Raw genomic sequence first — 15,416 nt, 5'->3', positions numbered from 1 at the left:
TGTTGGGATTACAGGCGTGAGCCACCGCGTCTGGCCTAGAGTTGGCTTCCTAATTACTAAGTTTATATTTGTGAAACTTCTAATTTCATTGGTTGTGAATTTACTTTGACATTTAAATTTACTTATATTTAATGTTCTATAGGATGTGGTACTATATCACATTTTGGTGTAAGACAAGTAATAGATTTTAGGAGTTTTGAAATAGATAACGTTTAATAGAGGTTCTGTGTGTTTCCATGCTATAATTGTTGATACTACGGAATAAATACATTCTCTTGTGTTTCCTGAATAACTTTTAATACTTAGTCTGAAAATGTTTAGTCTGATAAGATTTTCTTTGTATTTTGCACCTCTACCATTGTTTTGAAACAGTGTCATAAATGTACTTTAAGCTTGTAAATTGCCCTAAGCTAAACCAGTTCATTGTGTCCATAGTGTTTGCAGAAAAATCCGACTCAGAGGACAGAGTGCCACTTACTGAAAGGTTTTTTTCTCTCGGTAAGTGGCACTCTGTCTTCTGAGTTGGTACCTGTGGACCATTGGATTAAAGGAGAACAGGGGTCTTGACCACCTGAGCTGTTTGAAAGTCATTGAGTGCTTAGATTTTTGACTTCCTTAATTTGGAAATCACTTGTTTAGGCCGTAGTGAGTTATCTAGTTATCTGTTTGGGGTGCCGAGTGTCTTTGGATTTTCAGTCTGCATTGATCATTTATTGATTGATTCTTTGAACTGGTAGTTTATATTGACTTTTCATGCATTTAAAAAAGTTTGAGTGAGTCTCTAGGGGTTTGGTGTCCCCCCCTGTAGTTGATACATAGATTAGGTTCCTGTACTTTTGGATTATTCAGAGGGACAAGCATGTACGTACTGTATTATATTTGTTCTAAAATACCAACTGTTAAATATTTCAATATCTGGTATATGTCATTTTTAATTGACAGTGTTTCTGTGTTCTGACACATGAAATAGTGCATTTTATAATTGATACTCGCAATGTAATTAAATATAGAAATCATTGGTCTAGTGCTGATAGGTACTTGGTAGTATCTTTGAAGGATGGCTTAAAGATTTAAAAATTATTGAAAGCAGAAAAGTTTTTACTAATTTTGAATTTCAGCTGATGTATTGTTTCTTTAGAGCTGAGTATTTAAAGTTGTATCTTAACAAAAGTCCATGAACTGCACATTTGTTTAAAATTTACTCCCAAAACATACCTGGTGATTATTTTTGTATAAAGGAAGATAAAGTCTGCTTAATTTCACTCTGTGATTTAGGTGAGAGCAATTTGAAAACTTGCTTTTGTATTCCAGTTTTTTGTGCTTAAGTCTGAAAATTTTTTGAGTAGACGGGATATGCTTTGATTATAATCAGAGCCCAGGTATTCAGGTCCATAGTGGTTTCAGTTCATTCATGATTCTAAGGTGTGTGGGATCTGAGGTGACACTGGTAGTCCATAGAGACTTCATACCAGTCTAAACCCCTGCAGTTATTTCTTACGGGATCAGAGAACTCATCTGCTTTCCTTGTGCATGAGAAAAATTGGGGCCCAAGATTAGGCTGGCTTTAGAGACTTGAGTAAGTCGAGTCATGTGATTTGTATATTTTGTCTGCAATAAATAAGCTTATTCTAATGCAGTGTTTTATTTCTGCAGAGATTTCAGAATGAAAGTGGATTATGTAATAATACTGTCCATTTATGAGTTTAGTTACCAGTTCATTTGTTGCCACTCTATTAAAATCTAATAGTTTCACTAGCCCTTATAAAAGGACATTACCCTATCTTTATTTGTAGATACTAGTTTCAAAAGTATGACCCCTTTGCCATCTTCACCATCTTTAAATGTACAGTTCAGGAGTGTGAAATGTATTCATATTGTTGTGAAACAAATCTTCAGAACACTTTCGTCTTGCAAAACTGAAATCCTATACCGAATAAACAACTGCTCCCCTTTCCTCTCACTTCCCAGCCCCTTGTGACCACCGTGCTGCTTTCTGTTTCAGTGAATTTGATCATGTTAGAAACCTCATAGAAGTATTTGTCTTTTTGCGACTGGCTTATTTCACTCAGTGTAGAGTCCGCAAGGTTCATTCATGTTGTAGTTGTTGACAGGATTTTCTTCCTTTTTCAGGCTGAATAATATTCAGTTGTATGTATATACTGCATTTTATCTAGCCATCCATTGATGCACAGTTGGGTTGCTTCCTCCTCCTGGCTGTTGTGAATAATGCTGTTAGGAATGTGAGTGTGCAAATATTTCTTCAAGACCCTGCTTTCAGTTCTTTTGGATATTTACCCAGAAGTAGGATTGTGGGATCATACGGCAGTTACATTTTTAATTTTTTGAGGGCCCACCATCATGTTTTCCATAGTGATTGCAGCATTTTACAGTCTCACCAGCAGCACGCAGGATTTCCAGTTTCTCCACATCCTTGCCGATACTTAATTTTTTTCCTTTCTTTTTTTGATAATAGCCATCCTAATAAGTGTGAGTATATGACTCCTCTTCAAGTGTATGTAAAACATAATAACCAACATTTATTGAGCACTTTCTATGTGCTAATACAAATATATCATTTAGTCATTGTAATCCTGTGAGGTGTACATTCACCTGTATGAGGTGTTTGTACTGTTTTATAGACTGGAAAACTGAAGCACTGAGAAATGACCAATCTTGCCCTTGGACCCTCAGATGCTAAATTGCGGAGCCAGAAATTGAACTCAACTAATCTGAATCCATAGATACTTCTCACCGTCAACCATTGGGATATTCTTTATCGTTGTTTTTCAGAACTGAGTATTTTAATCTGATAAAGAATACTAAATGACAAGCATGCTTAAGACAGATAGCAATCTTTAGGGTTAGTAATCTTTAAATGATTGTCACTTTGAAGGAAAATATTTATAATGGTGCATTATGTTTATGATGATGGAAATCACACATTTTGAAAACAGTGTTTAGTAATCAGGGTTTGAGATCTTCCAGCTATAGTGGTAAAATGTCAAAATTTCTTAAATTTCTTTTGCATTATATTAGTCCCACTGATGTTACATTTTAGTCTCTTGCTAACTGTGTGTGTGTGTGTGTGTGTGTGTGTGTGTGTGTGTGTGTAACTTTGCAGGCTAGATTTGAGTAAGGAAAACAGGATATGGATCACATCGTTGGCTAAAACTTTCTGAAATGGAAGGAGAATTTTAGTAACTTCTCACTTGATGGTTTTGATTCAGTTACATTGAGTTCTTTGCTAATAGTTTGCTTACTACTGCTCTGAAGCAGTGTTTTGATTATGTTGAATCTGGCTGAATTCTCTTTAGAACCTTGGAATCAGAGTTGTAAAGGCATCTAAATATTTCTTCTAAGCCATTTCCTCTCTGCAGGGTCATATTTTTCCTCAGTGCAGAATCCAGACTTGGACCAGATATTACCATTAGTTGTCACGTCTCTTTACTTAGGGCACATTTCCACAGCCTTTCTTTGTCTTGTGTGAGACTGACTTTTTTTTTTTTTTTTTTTTTTACTATTTGGAGACAGGGTCTTGCTCTGCCACCCAGGCTGGAGTGCAGTGGTGGCTTACTGCAACCTCTGCTTCCCAGGCTCAAGCAATCCTTTGAGTAGCTGGGACTACAGGTGTGAGCCCCCACGCCTGGCTAACTTTTTCTAGAGACAGGTGTTGCCCAGGCTGGTCTCGAACTCCTGAGCAAAGTTCTGGGATTACAGGTGTGAGCCACTGCACCCAGCTGAGATTGATGATTTTGAAAAACGCAGTTCCTTCCACTCTTACTTTTTTTTAATATAATTTTCTCATTTTGGGTTTGTCTGATGTTTGCTTGTGATTAGATTCAGGTTTTGTATTCCTGGCTTAGGATTCTGTACATCCAGAGGTACACAGAGTCATCTGCTCTTTGTTGATGATACTGATTTTGTTTACCTAGTTGGGTGTTGTCTGAATTCTGTATCCTATATAGTCATTGTTTTTTACCCCTTGTGGCTTATAGGCAATATGTGGGGGAGACACTTTAACACCATGTACATATCCTACTCCTTAGCAAAATTTCCACCCATATTTAGCATCCATTGATGATTCTTGAACTGGTTTATAATATGGTTGTTGAAAAGTAAGATTTCTAACAGTAGCACTCCTAGGTTTACCAGTTAACACTTTGCATTTTATTCTAATCAAGAGCCTTCCTTCTTTTTTTCCCGTGTCTTTCATGAACTTGCAGTGTTTTTTTTCAATGACTTATTATTTATTACCATCCTTAATGACATTTGTGCTCTAAGTGATCCAGTGGGGGCCCTTTCAAGCTTGTGTCCTTATGAGATACCCTCATCATTTTTTGGAGCACTTTCTTAATTTTTGGCATAACAAGATGTTCCAGGTTTATCTTGTACCTCTCCTGCCCCAGCCCTGGAATCAGCCATTTCTCTGAGAAGCTCTGGTTCCTTTTAGTACACACCTTGTTTTACGGAATATGCTTGTGAGTCATGTATGATTCTTAGTCTAATAGTATCTAAAGTATTCAAGTAATTTATTTTTGCCTACTAGCTTGACATCTTTCCTTTCTTTAGTGTGTGAAACAATAGTACAAACTTTTAAATTTTATAGGATATTCTTTCTTCTAGGGGTCAAAAATGACTTTTTAAATGAACATTTGTTTAGAAGAAAGAGTATTTGTGCTTGAGTAGATTTGACTATTGTAGTATTATCTTAGTATGTCATCTGCCCTTCACTGATGATGTTAATTTTGATTACTGAATTGGGTATTGTCTGAATAATCATACTTGCTTTTAGTAAATGAACTGATAGAATTTTTTTCCTCTGAAATGGTAGGGTTATATTTCAGTGTTCTTCAGCTTTCTAGTTGCCTTTCCTGTAACCCTCCAAAATAAATTTATTATAAAAATGATGCATGTTCTATATAAAACATTTGAGATCAGATTATTATATGTAAAATACCATAAGAAAATATTCACACCAGAGGTTACCTCCTACTTCATCCATGGGATGAATATCCTGGAATGTTATTTGTGTGTGTGTGTGTGTGTGTATGCGCGTGTATACACGCCACCCCCCACCTTCATTTTGCAAAACAAACTTCTAAGTAAAACAGTTATTTCCCTCGTGAGAATTGATACTTAGAATCAGCATGTAAGGTGAAAAACCTCATCTAGTTAAAATTATCCCTGAAAAGCCTTCAGAAATTTAACACTAGCTCTTGTTAATTACAGCACAATTGTTTTTTTTCCTCTAGTGGAAAGGAATGATTTCTTCACTTGAGCCCTAGACGAAGCAACTGGCTTGTTTGACTTCTTGTACTAAAAACACGTAATTATAGAATCACACTCAGCACAGTGAGATATAGCAAGAAGCTCACATTTTGAGAGGCACATGAAAACTCAGACTACCTAAAGGAAGAATCTTCTTCCTTCTCATTTTTTTATTTGTGACAGTCACTTATTGGGTAGACAGAGTTGCCCTTTTTTGCAGGGGAGATATACTGCAGTTGTATTTGTATAAGTCTGAATAGTATGATTTCTCTGTACTATACATATTGTTTTTATCTTCTAAAGTTTATCGACAAATGTCTTTCCATGTCAGTAGATTTGTACCATTTTATGTATGTATGTATGTATGTATTTTTTTTTTTTTTTTTTTGAGACAGAGTTTCACTCTTGTTGCCCAGGCTGCAGTGCAATGGCTTGATCTCAGCTCACCACAACCTCTGCCTCCTAGGTTCAAGCGATTCTCCTGCCTCAGCCTCCTGAATAGCTGGGATTACAGGCATGTGCCACCACGCCTGGCTAATTTTGAATTTTTAATACAGACAGGGTTTCTTCATGTTGGTCAGGTTGGTCTCGAACTCCTGACCTCAGGTGATCCGCCCGCCTCAGCCTCTCGAAGTGCTGGGATTACATGCATGAACCACTGTGCCTGGCCAGATTCGTACCATTTTAAGTGACTGTGTATATAGATTTTTTTTTTCCTTTTCTTTTCTTTTTTTTTTTTTTTGAGACGGAGTCTTGATCTGTCACCAGGCTGGAGTGTAGTGGTGCAATCTCGACTCACTGCTACCTCTGCCTCCTGGGTTCAAGTGATTCTCCTGCCTCAGCCTCCTGAGTAGCTGGGATTACAGGCGTGCGCCACCACACCTAGCTAGTTTTTGCATTTTTAGTAGAGACAGGGTCTCACCATGTTGGCCAGGATGGTCTCGATCTCTTGACCTCCTGATCTGCCTGCTTCAGGCTCCCAAAGTGCTGGGATTACAGGTGTGAGCCACCGCACCCGGCCTATATAGATTTTCTGTAGTTTTTTTAATGGTTTCCTAGGAGCATTTAGGTTTGTAATTTTTGTGAATTATAAATATTGTATTTGCATATGCATTTTTGTTTCAATTCTTTACTATATTCTCAGGACAAACTCCTAGAAATGAATTGTTTGGTCAAAGGGAGTGTGCATTTTAAGGCTATTGAGGTAATTTGTTAAATACTCTTAGGAATGTTGTATTTATGTTTTAGGAAGTATGTGGAAGAATGACCAATTCACCATACCTTAAGCAATACAGTGTTATTCATCTTTTAAATATTTTCTACTCTGATATATGGAATATACCTTTAGTCATTTTTCTGTTTTATTGTGCATTTTGTTGATTAAAGAATAACCAAAGCTGTAAGAAAGTCTTTAATTATTTTAATTTCTTTTGTAAATTATCTGTTTAATTTGTGCCCCTTCCTCCTCCTTTTTCCTTTTTCTTAGAGGTATAAAATCTACATTAGGCGTATCAACTCTGCCGTGTAAATTGCAAATAACTTCCCGTGTTACTTGCTTTTAAACTTGGCTTTTAAAGAAAACATATATATATATGGTTGGGTTTATCAATATTTTTCTTTATCAATATACTGCTTTCTGCCCTTAATAACACATTTGGAAACATTCCCAGTGCTCTAAGCCCCAAGATTATTATAATCTATTGCCAAGATTGTAAAAACGTTCACCTGTACTCAAATTCTTTCAAGACTTTTTTTAACATTTTAATGCATTTGAAAATTATCTTGATATAAAGTATGAGATTGCCTTTTAATATAAGTTTATTTATCTCTCATGCAGTTTAAGAAATTAATAGATTTTTTCAGCAGTTTTGAATTTACAGAAGAATTGAGTGGAAAGTACAGTTCCCATATCCCAAAGCCCCACTTCCCTTTTCCATCTTGCAGGCCATGTGTGGTGGCTCAACGCATGTAATCCCAACATTTTGGGAGGCCAGGGTGGGAGGATCCTTAAGCCCAGGAGTTTGAGACCAGCCTGGGCAACATAGTAAGACCCTGTCTTAGAAAAAAAAAAAAATTTAATCAGGCATGGTGGCAGGCACCTGTCGTCCCAGCCGCTTGGGAGCCTGAGGTAGGAGGATTTGTTGAGCCCAGGAGGTCAAGGCGCTACTGTACTGCAGCTTGAGTGACAGAGTGAGACGCTGTCTCTTTAAAAAAAAAAAAAAAAAAAAAAAAAGGCCTGAGCTCAGGTGGCTGTTGTATATAATCCCAGCACTTGAGGAGGCCAAGGTGGTGGAATTGCTGGAGCCAAGGAGATAACAGCTGCAATGAGCATGATCATACCATTGCACTCCAGCCTGAGTGACCCTGTCTCAAAAACAAAAAAACCTTGCATTAGTGTGGTATATTTGTTAGAATTGATAAGCCAATATTAATATATTGTCATTAGCTAAAGCCCATACTTTACATTAGTAGTCACTCTTTGCATTGTACATTGACAAATCTGATGTGCACATTTTTTGCTTTGACACGTATCCTATTGCAGTATTGTACAGCAGGGGTCCCCAACTCCCGTGCCACAGACCTGTACCTGAGCGGCAGGCGAGCGATTGCCACCTGAGCTCTGCCTCCCGTCAGGTCAGTAGCGGTGTTACATTCTCACAGGAGCATGAGCCCTGTTGTGAACTGCGCATGCAAGGGATCTAGATTGTGCACTCCTTATGAGAGAATCTAATGCCTGATGATCTGAGGTGGAACAGTTTCACCGCAGAAGCTCCCCCACCCTCTTTTCTGTGGAAAAATTGTCTTCCATAAAACTGGTCTTTGGTGCCAAAAAGGTTGGAGACCGCTGTTGTTTTTCACCACCCTAAAAATCCTGTGTGCTCTTCTTCTTCCCCGGTACCCCACTTCTACACCCCCCACACAAACTCCTGAAAACCACTGATCTTTTTACTGTCTCCATAGTTTTGCCTTTTCCAGAATGTCATAATTGGAATCATAAGTATGTAACCTTTTTAGATTGGCTTTTTTCAGTTGGTAATATATTTACGGTTCCTCCATGCCTTTTCATACCTAATAGCTCGTATCTTTTTATGACTGAATAATATTCCATTGTGTGGACGTACTACAGTTTATCTACTCACCTGTTAAAGAACATATTGGTTGCTTCAAAGTTTTATCAGTTAGTATAAAGCTACTGTGAGCGTTTGTGTGCAGGGTCTTGAGTTGACTTAAGTTTTCAGCTTGTTTGGGTGAATACCAAGGAGCGCAATTGCTGGAGCATATATAGTATGAGTATGTATAGTTTTTAAGAAATGCCAAAAGTGCCTTACAAAGTGGTTGTACCATCTTGCATTCCTGTCAGCAATGTATTGCCCTGTGTCCTCACCAGCATTTGGTAGTGTTGGTGCTTTGGATTTTAGCCATTTTAATAGGTGTGTAGTAGTATCTTGTTTTAATTTGAAATTCCCTGGTGATATTTGATATATGCTCACTTGCCATCTCTGTCTTTGGCGAAGTGTCTGTCTGTATCTTTTGCCTATTTTTTTATTGGATTGTCTTCTTATTGTTGAGTCTTAAAGAATTTTTTGTCCACTTGAATATTAGTCCTTTATTGGGTATGTGTTTTGCCAGTATTTTCTCCCTGTCTGTGGCTTGTCTTTTCATTCTCTTTTCCCCGTCAAATAAAATTATTATCTTCTCATAGATTAGAAATGTCACCGGTATTATGTTAAATTATTACATACTCTTGGGCCTGTATTTAGATTTTCTCCTCTGACCCTAAGTTAGTATTGCCTTATTTCTTTAGTTTGAGAAATGTTTCTTGGCTTGTGGGTTTCTCTGTTTAAGATTATGTAAGTTGTCACCAAAAGCTAGAACGTTTCTTTGCCTATTTGAAAGTTCCCTTTCTCCCATTCCTCACCCCCTTTGAGAGTATTTCTGGGATTCTGCACTTTCCCTTTACTCCCATTGTTTGCAAACTTTGAATTCTAGCAAGAAAATAACAAAGGTAATGAAAAATTTTTATGTAAAAGAAAATTGTATATTTGAAGGCTTCTGAAATGTGTGATCTTGGAGATTTCCAGTTGTTTTTTTTTTTAATAGATAAGAATGATTCTGGCCTCTTCTGTTGGACCTAACTGCTTTTCTTCAAGTTTGATTTTTGGAGGTTTCTTAGTGTACATGTTAGAGCTTTGTGTGGTCTTGTTTAGATCTGCGTTCAGGAATCGGACTTGTGGAAACCCAGTTTAGGCCAAAACAGGGAAAGCACTTGCAGATTATGAATGGAAAATGAGGAATAGACTGTGATAAGATTGACCGAGTAGGTTTCAACAAAATTAATGTTTCAGTTGTGAATCAACCAAAATCTAATTTTTTCCTAATACATATTTTAGTATTTCTGCATTTTCTTGTTTTCTCTTCTTGCTTGCTGTAGTGCATCATTATTTTCAAAGAAAATAATTTTTCGCAGGGTAGTAAATAAAAATGTAATAGGTGATTTCAATTCTTTGGTATTTGGTAAGCTTTCTGGATCTTCAGATGAATATAGAATCACTTGTAGCTATTGGCAGTCTCTTGACTACCCCTCTGTGCTCCCATTTTCTTTACATTTTCATGGTGAAGATTTAAGTTTAGAGTTGTACTCAAGTTAAATTTTTGCATAGGTTTATTGAAAGACTATCATTTTATACTAGGTAGTAAATTTGGCAATTCCTGATAAAATAGTAATGAGAGATATGACTTTTGAAGCATTATTTTGCTATAGTTGGATTTTGTTTTACATAGTGTGATGTGTGTGTGTTTGCGTGTATGCATAGCACATATGTGTGTGTGCGTATGTGTGTATATAATATTCTTAACACCCTGTGAGGTAGGTTAATATTATCCTCACTGTACAAGTGTTAGTTTTTACCAGCCCTTTACTTGGAAAGTTTTGCAATTCCACTGGTTATTAAAACTGAAAGGGGGCTGGGTGCAGTGGCTCACACCTGTAATCCCAGCACTTTGGGAGCCTGAAGCGGGCAGATCACCTGAGGTCAGGAGTTCGAGACCTGCCTGGCCAACATGGTGAAACCCTGTCTCTACTAAAAATACAAAAATTAGCCAGGCATGGTGGCACGTGCCTGAAGTCCCAGCTACTCGGAGGCTGAGTCAGGAGAATCGCATGAACCCAGGAGGTGGAGGTTGCCGTGAGCCAAGATCATACCACTGCACTCCAGCCTGGGCGACAGAGCGAGACTCTGTCTCAAAAAAAAAAAAAAAAAAAAAACCCAACTGAAAAGGGAGTTAAGTTTGTCTCTATTTTGTGAAGTTTGTTTTTAAAAGGACTAACGCTTTTAAAATAATGAGAAGCAAGAAGTCTAAGTTATTCTGTCTAAATGTTGCTTACAGTTATGAATTATTCTATACAGGGTAATGCCCACTTTTACTATTCCCTTATCCAAAATTATACAAGTTGGTGAATAAGGAATTAAGCGTGGTGAATGTAAGCGTTATATAACTGCTACTTACAGCTTCGGAATAGCGTGAATAATTAGTGTTATTAAGTTTTTATAATTCTAGCTGATTGCAAAGTCATTTGATCTTTTAAATTATCCTGTGCTATTATAAATAAATTTATCATTTATTTTAGAGTTTTGTCATGACTTTAACTGATTGTTTCTAAAGTAGTATAAAATATTTAATTTACTATTATAAAATATTCAGACTAGAGGATATCCGAAAGCCCTTCTAGTTCTTTGATTTTAACTTCCTCTTTTTTTTTGGCTTTGGCTTTGGCTAGAAGGGCAATTAAAACCACTTGAGGGATTTACATTCCCAGCTTAGATATTGGTGGTGAACGGTAATAACTCCTATCTGTAGAATTCACAGTAATGATATTAGCTACCATCTGTTAGGAGCCTATTCTGTGCTATAGTGCTAGGCATCTTATATGTATTATACTCGAGCCTTGAAACAATTCACAGTGCTAAGAGGCAAGTTACCAGAGGTTAAGTAGTTTGCCTGAACTTGTAGCTAGTTGGTGATGGAGTTGGGATTTGAATCAAGTGCTGACTTTGAAGTGTAAAAAGCCTATGAATTTTACACTGTGCCCTGCAGGTTCTGATATGATTGTGATATAATGAAATAAGATAATATTCACTGTTTAAGTACATTATATGATGGGAATTGATTTACTAATCTAGAGTAAAAATTGTGCTTTTGAGTTATGTTGTTATAGCATTGCATAATTTAGTTAGAAAATATAAATACTTATGAATTTTTATTTTCCTTCTTCTAGATATTCAAGAATTTTATGAAGTGACCTTACTGGATAATCCAAAATGTATAGATCGTTCAAAGCCGTCTGAACCAATTCAACCTGTGAATACTTGGGAGATTTCCAGCCTTCCAAGCTCTACTGTGACTTCAGAGACACTGCCAAGCAGCCTTAGCCCTAGTGTAGAGGTGAGATAAAAAATGTGTTCTGAAGCTGTTTTTTGGTGATCAATTTATTTGTGTTACTATGTTTCTTTATTTTATTAAAATAATATTTTATACAAGTGGATTTTGTTATGGAAGTATAATTTATAATAGAATAAAGAGAATGGGGTTAAAAATATTTTTGAAAAGCAAAGCTCAGATTCTCTGTTGCCCCTGTTTTAAAATGTTATGAATGTTTGAAGTCTGAAATACTTGATTTAGACTATTAAAAAATTCTTTGCATGATAGACCTCAAGGCTTCATCTGTGTGGTAATTAAAATGGAAATGGTACTTTGAAAAGATGGTTTTGCTCTGGTATTCTTTCCTAGAAATAGGATATAGTTTTGTGGTCTGGGCTGCTAAGTTGTACCCATTTACCTCAAGGAATCTCTTCTTTATTGGCTTGAAGGATGGCATTCAAACTCACTAGAGACTGAAGAGTAAACCTGAACATCAGCACTGGTTTCTACATTTTCTGTAAAGTTATTTCTTTGAGTATTCATAACTATCTTAGTAATATACTTTTTTGTGTGTGTTATACTGTTGCCCAGTTGGATATGGTATAGCAGAGGTATGAAGCATTTTGTAACAAAGATTCTGCCTAAGAAGCGTTAGTCATTTGAAAGTGGTTATTTGTCTGAATTTGAATCTAGTCCTTTCTAGTTAGTGTAAGATGGTGCTGTGCCTGGAAAATGCGATGTTTCTGTTTGGTGAATAATAAATCAGGGAAAAGTGGTGGTAGGCCGCAACCAGATAGCACTTTGGTAAAGAAGTTAGATGGCTTCTCAGTTTTAAGTAATAGAACTATAGAATTTTAGAGCAGGAAGAAACAGAGCACATCTGATCCCTTGTCTTCATGTTAAAGATGAGGAAACTGAGATCCATAATAGAATAACTTGACCCACTTTATTTAGCTAGTTTGGGCAATTATACCTTTGAATTTCAGGACTCTTAACACCCAACTCACAGTTCTCTTTATTAATCCTAGACCTTGTATGTTTCTTTTTGATTAGTGTAATGTTTATTGTGTGTATCCTTATTTTCTTTACACTTTTTTTCCATCACTTTTTCCAGGATAATTTCCATTTCCATACTCTTTGGGTTAATACATCACTTGCTTTTATAATAGTCTGAGGTCTATTTCAAATGGATTTTTAAAATGTCTTCAGTCAGTCACTGCTGTGGTTTGAATGTGTCCCCTCCAAAATTCAGGTGTTGCCAATGTGAAGATAATGAGAGGTGGGACCTTTAGGAGGTGATTAGGCCATGAGGACTCCTCCATCCTTCGTGGGATTAAGGCCCTTATAAAAGAGCCTCCACAGCTTGGGCATGGTGGCTCATGCTTATAATCCCAGCACTTTGGGAGGCCAAGGCGGGTGGATTGCTTGAGGTCAGGAGTTTGAGACCAGCCTGGCCAACATGGTGAAACCACGTCTCACGTCTAAAATACAAAAATTAGCTGAGCGTGGTGTCATGCGCCTGTAATCCCAGCTACCAGGGAGGCTGAGGCAGGAGAATTGCTTGAACCCAGGAGGCGGAGGTTGCAGTGAGCTGAGACGGCATCACTGCACTCCAGTCTGGGCAACAAGCGAGACTGGCAACAAGCGAGACTCCGTCTCAAAAAAAAAAGAGAGCCTCCACAAAAAGTTTAGCATTTTAGCTTACCTTTTTGCTTTCTGCCATGTTGAGGTGTAACAAGAAGGCCCTTACCAGATCAGATACCTGGATCTTGGACTTCCCAGCCTCCAGAATTGTGAGAAATTATTTTCTGTTTTTCATAAATTACCCAGTCTCAGGTATGCAGCTGTAGCAACACAAAAGGGACTAAGACAGTTATTTCACATTTATTGTCTTAGTTCTAGGTTAGAAAATTGCTTATGTAAAAAACATGTTAAACTTTTAAGAGAATTGAATTGCTTACTAGTATTTTTTATTGTCCGATTTATGATACCTTTGATTATAAAGCCTCGAATTCTTATACTCGATTTACTTATTTTTATAGGCGATTGTTTAAGTAATGTAACCATTGAAAGTGAATATTTGACATTATTGGTGGAAATGTAAATTACTACAGCCATTATGGAAAACAGTATGCAGGTTTCTCAAAAAAACTAAAAATAGAACTGCCCACCAGCAATCCCATTAGTGGGTATCTGTCCAAAAGAAAGGATATCAGAATATCAAAGGGATACCTGCACCCCCATGTTGATTGCAGCACTATTCACAGTGGCCAAGATATCAAATCAATCTAAATATCTATCGACAGGTGAATGGATAAAGTGTGATACACACACACACACACACACACACACAAAAAAAATGGACTACTATTCAGCCATAAAAAGAATGAAATCCTGTCATTTGCAGCAACATGGATGGAACTGGAGGTCATTATGTGAAATTAAGCCAGGCACAGAAAGATAAATATCACATGTTCTCATGTGGGAGCTAAAAATGTTGATCTCATGGAGGTAAAGAGTAGAATGATAGTTACCAGAGACTGGGAAGGGTGGGAGAGGGAAAAGATGAAGAGAGGATGGTTAATGAGTTCAAAAATAGTTAGAAGGAATACATTCTACTGTCCAGTAGCACAATAGGGTGACTACCGTTAACAACAATTTATTGTCTATTTCAGAATGGTTTAGAAGATTTGAAATGTTCCCAGCACAAAGAAATGATAAATGTTTGAGGTGATGGATATTCTAAATACCCTGATTTGGCCATTACACATTGTATGCACGTACCAAATATCACATGTACCCTATAAATACATACAATTATATATCAGTAATAATATTTTTAACTGTAAGTATTCTTTAAGATTGAAAAAGTGGACAGTTTTGTAAGCTGAAAGTTTTTTTCCATATAGATTTCATTCAGGAAGATCAGTAGTGCATTGAATTTCATCAAAAATGACATTGGTAACACTTCAATTTTTATAAAATGACGAGGCACTCATATCTAGAACGCTATTTGCAGCTCTGGTTTCTACACCTCCTGAAAGATATATTATGAACATGGTAAAGGCACCTCAAGGGAATAGGAGAAAAAGAACTTTCATATTGTGAGCGTCAGATCTTATTAGTTTGGAAAGTAGATGAGAAGAGAATATGGTCACAGAGTGTTGTTTAGTGCATGGCACATGGAAAATGCTGTAGTAATGTTTGAAATCTGTTCATATTCATGAATAGACTCTAAGGGGAACATTGGGATATGTCCATCAAGGCCTAGATGTTTAAAAAGTAGCAAAAACCTGTATATATCAAACTGGAGTGAGCAAAGTCAGTTAGTAGGAAGTACCATCTTATAGAGATGACAGAAAATCCTGACAAATGTTTGTCTGAAAATGTAAATAGTTTTGAAACACACTGACGGATGATATTTATAATGATTTTTTTAAAAACCTGGAATGTTTGGGGATTTAATTGCTACTTTTTGAAGGTGCTATGAGAGAAAGTAAGCATGTTCCCTTTCACCCATCCATTCATGCTTCATTTGGAAAACTTGGCTAAGTGATCATTTGATCTCTTGTTTCATTTGCTACTTTAGACTCTTGGGGCATGATGTTTAGGACTAAAAGGGGACTTAGAGAATCCACTTGCTCAAAACAAATAACTTAAAACTTAAAGTTTATTGTACTATAACTTGAAAAATTTGAAAATCAAAACCATTTTGTCTTAAACAGAAT

At 36.7% G+C, this 15,416-nt stretch overlaps 1 protein-coding gene across 46 annotated transcripts in view; it reads left to right on the top strand.

Moving 5' to 3' along the window:
• Positions 1-15,416, top strand: part of DLG1 (discs large MAGUK scaffold protein 1) — a 262,007-nt gene that overhangs the window by 4,246 nt on the left and 242,345 nt on the right. For all 46 annotated transcript variants that reach the window (XM_063806507.1, XM_063806523.1, XM_063806510.1 and 43 more), the window contains exon 4: positions 11,546-11,712. In XM_063806507.1, the coding sequence (XP_063662577.1) occupies positions 11,546-11,712 (167 nt within the window). The remainder of the gene's footprint in view (positions 1-11,545; positions 11,713-15,416) is intronic.

Source organism: Pan troglodytes, chromosome 2 (genome assembly GCF_028858775.2).
Source record: "Pan troglodytes isolate AG18354 chromosome 2, NHGRI_mPanTro3-v2.0_pri, whole genome shotgun sequence".
Lineage (NCBI taxonomy): Eukaryota > Metazoa > Chordata > Mammalia > Primates > Hominidae > Pan > Pan troglodytes.
Note: the sequence above shows the minus strand (reverse complement) of the source record. Positions and strands in the feature narration are given on the sequence as shown.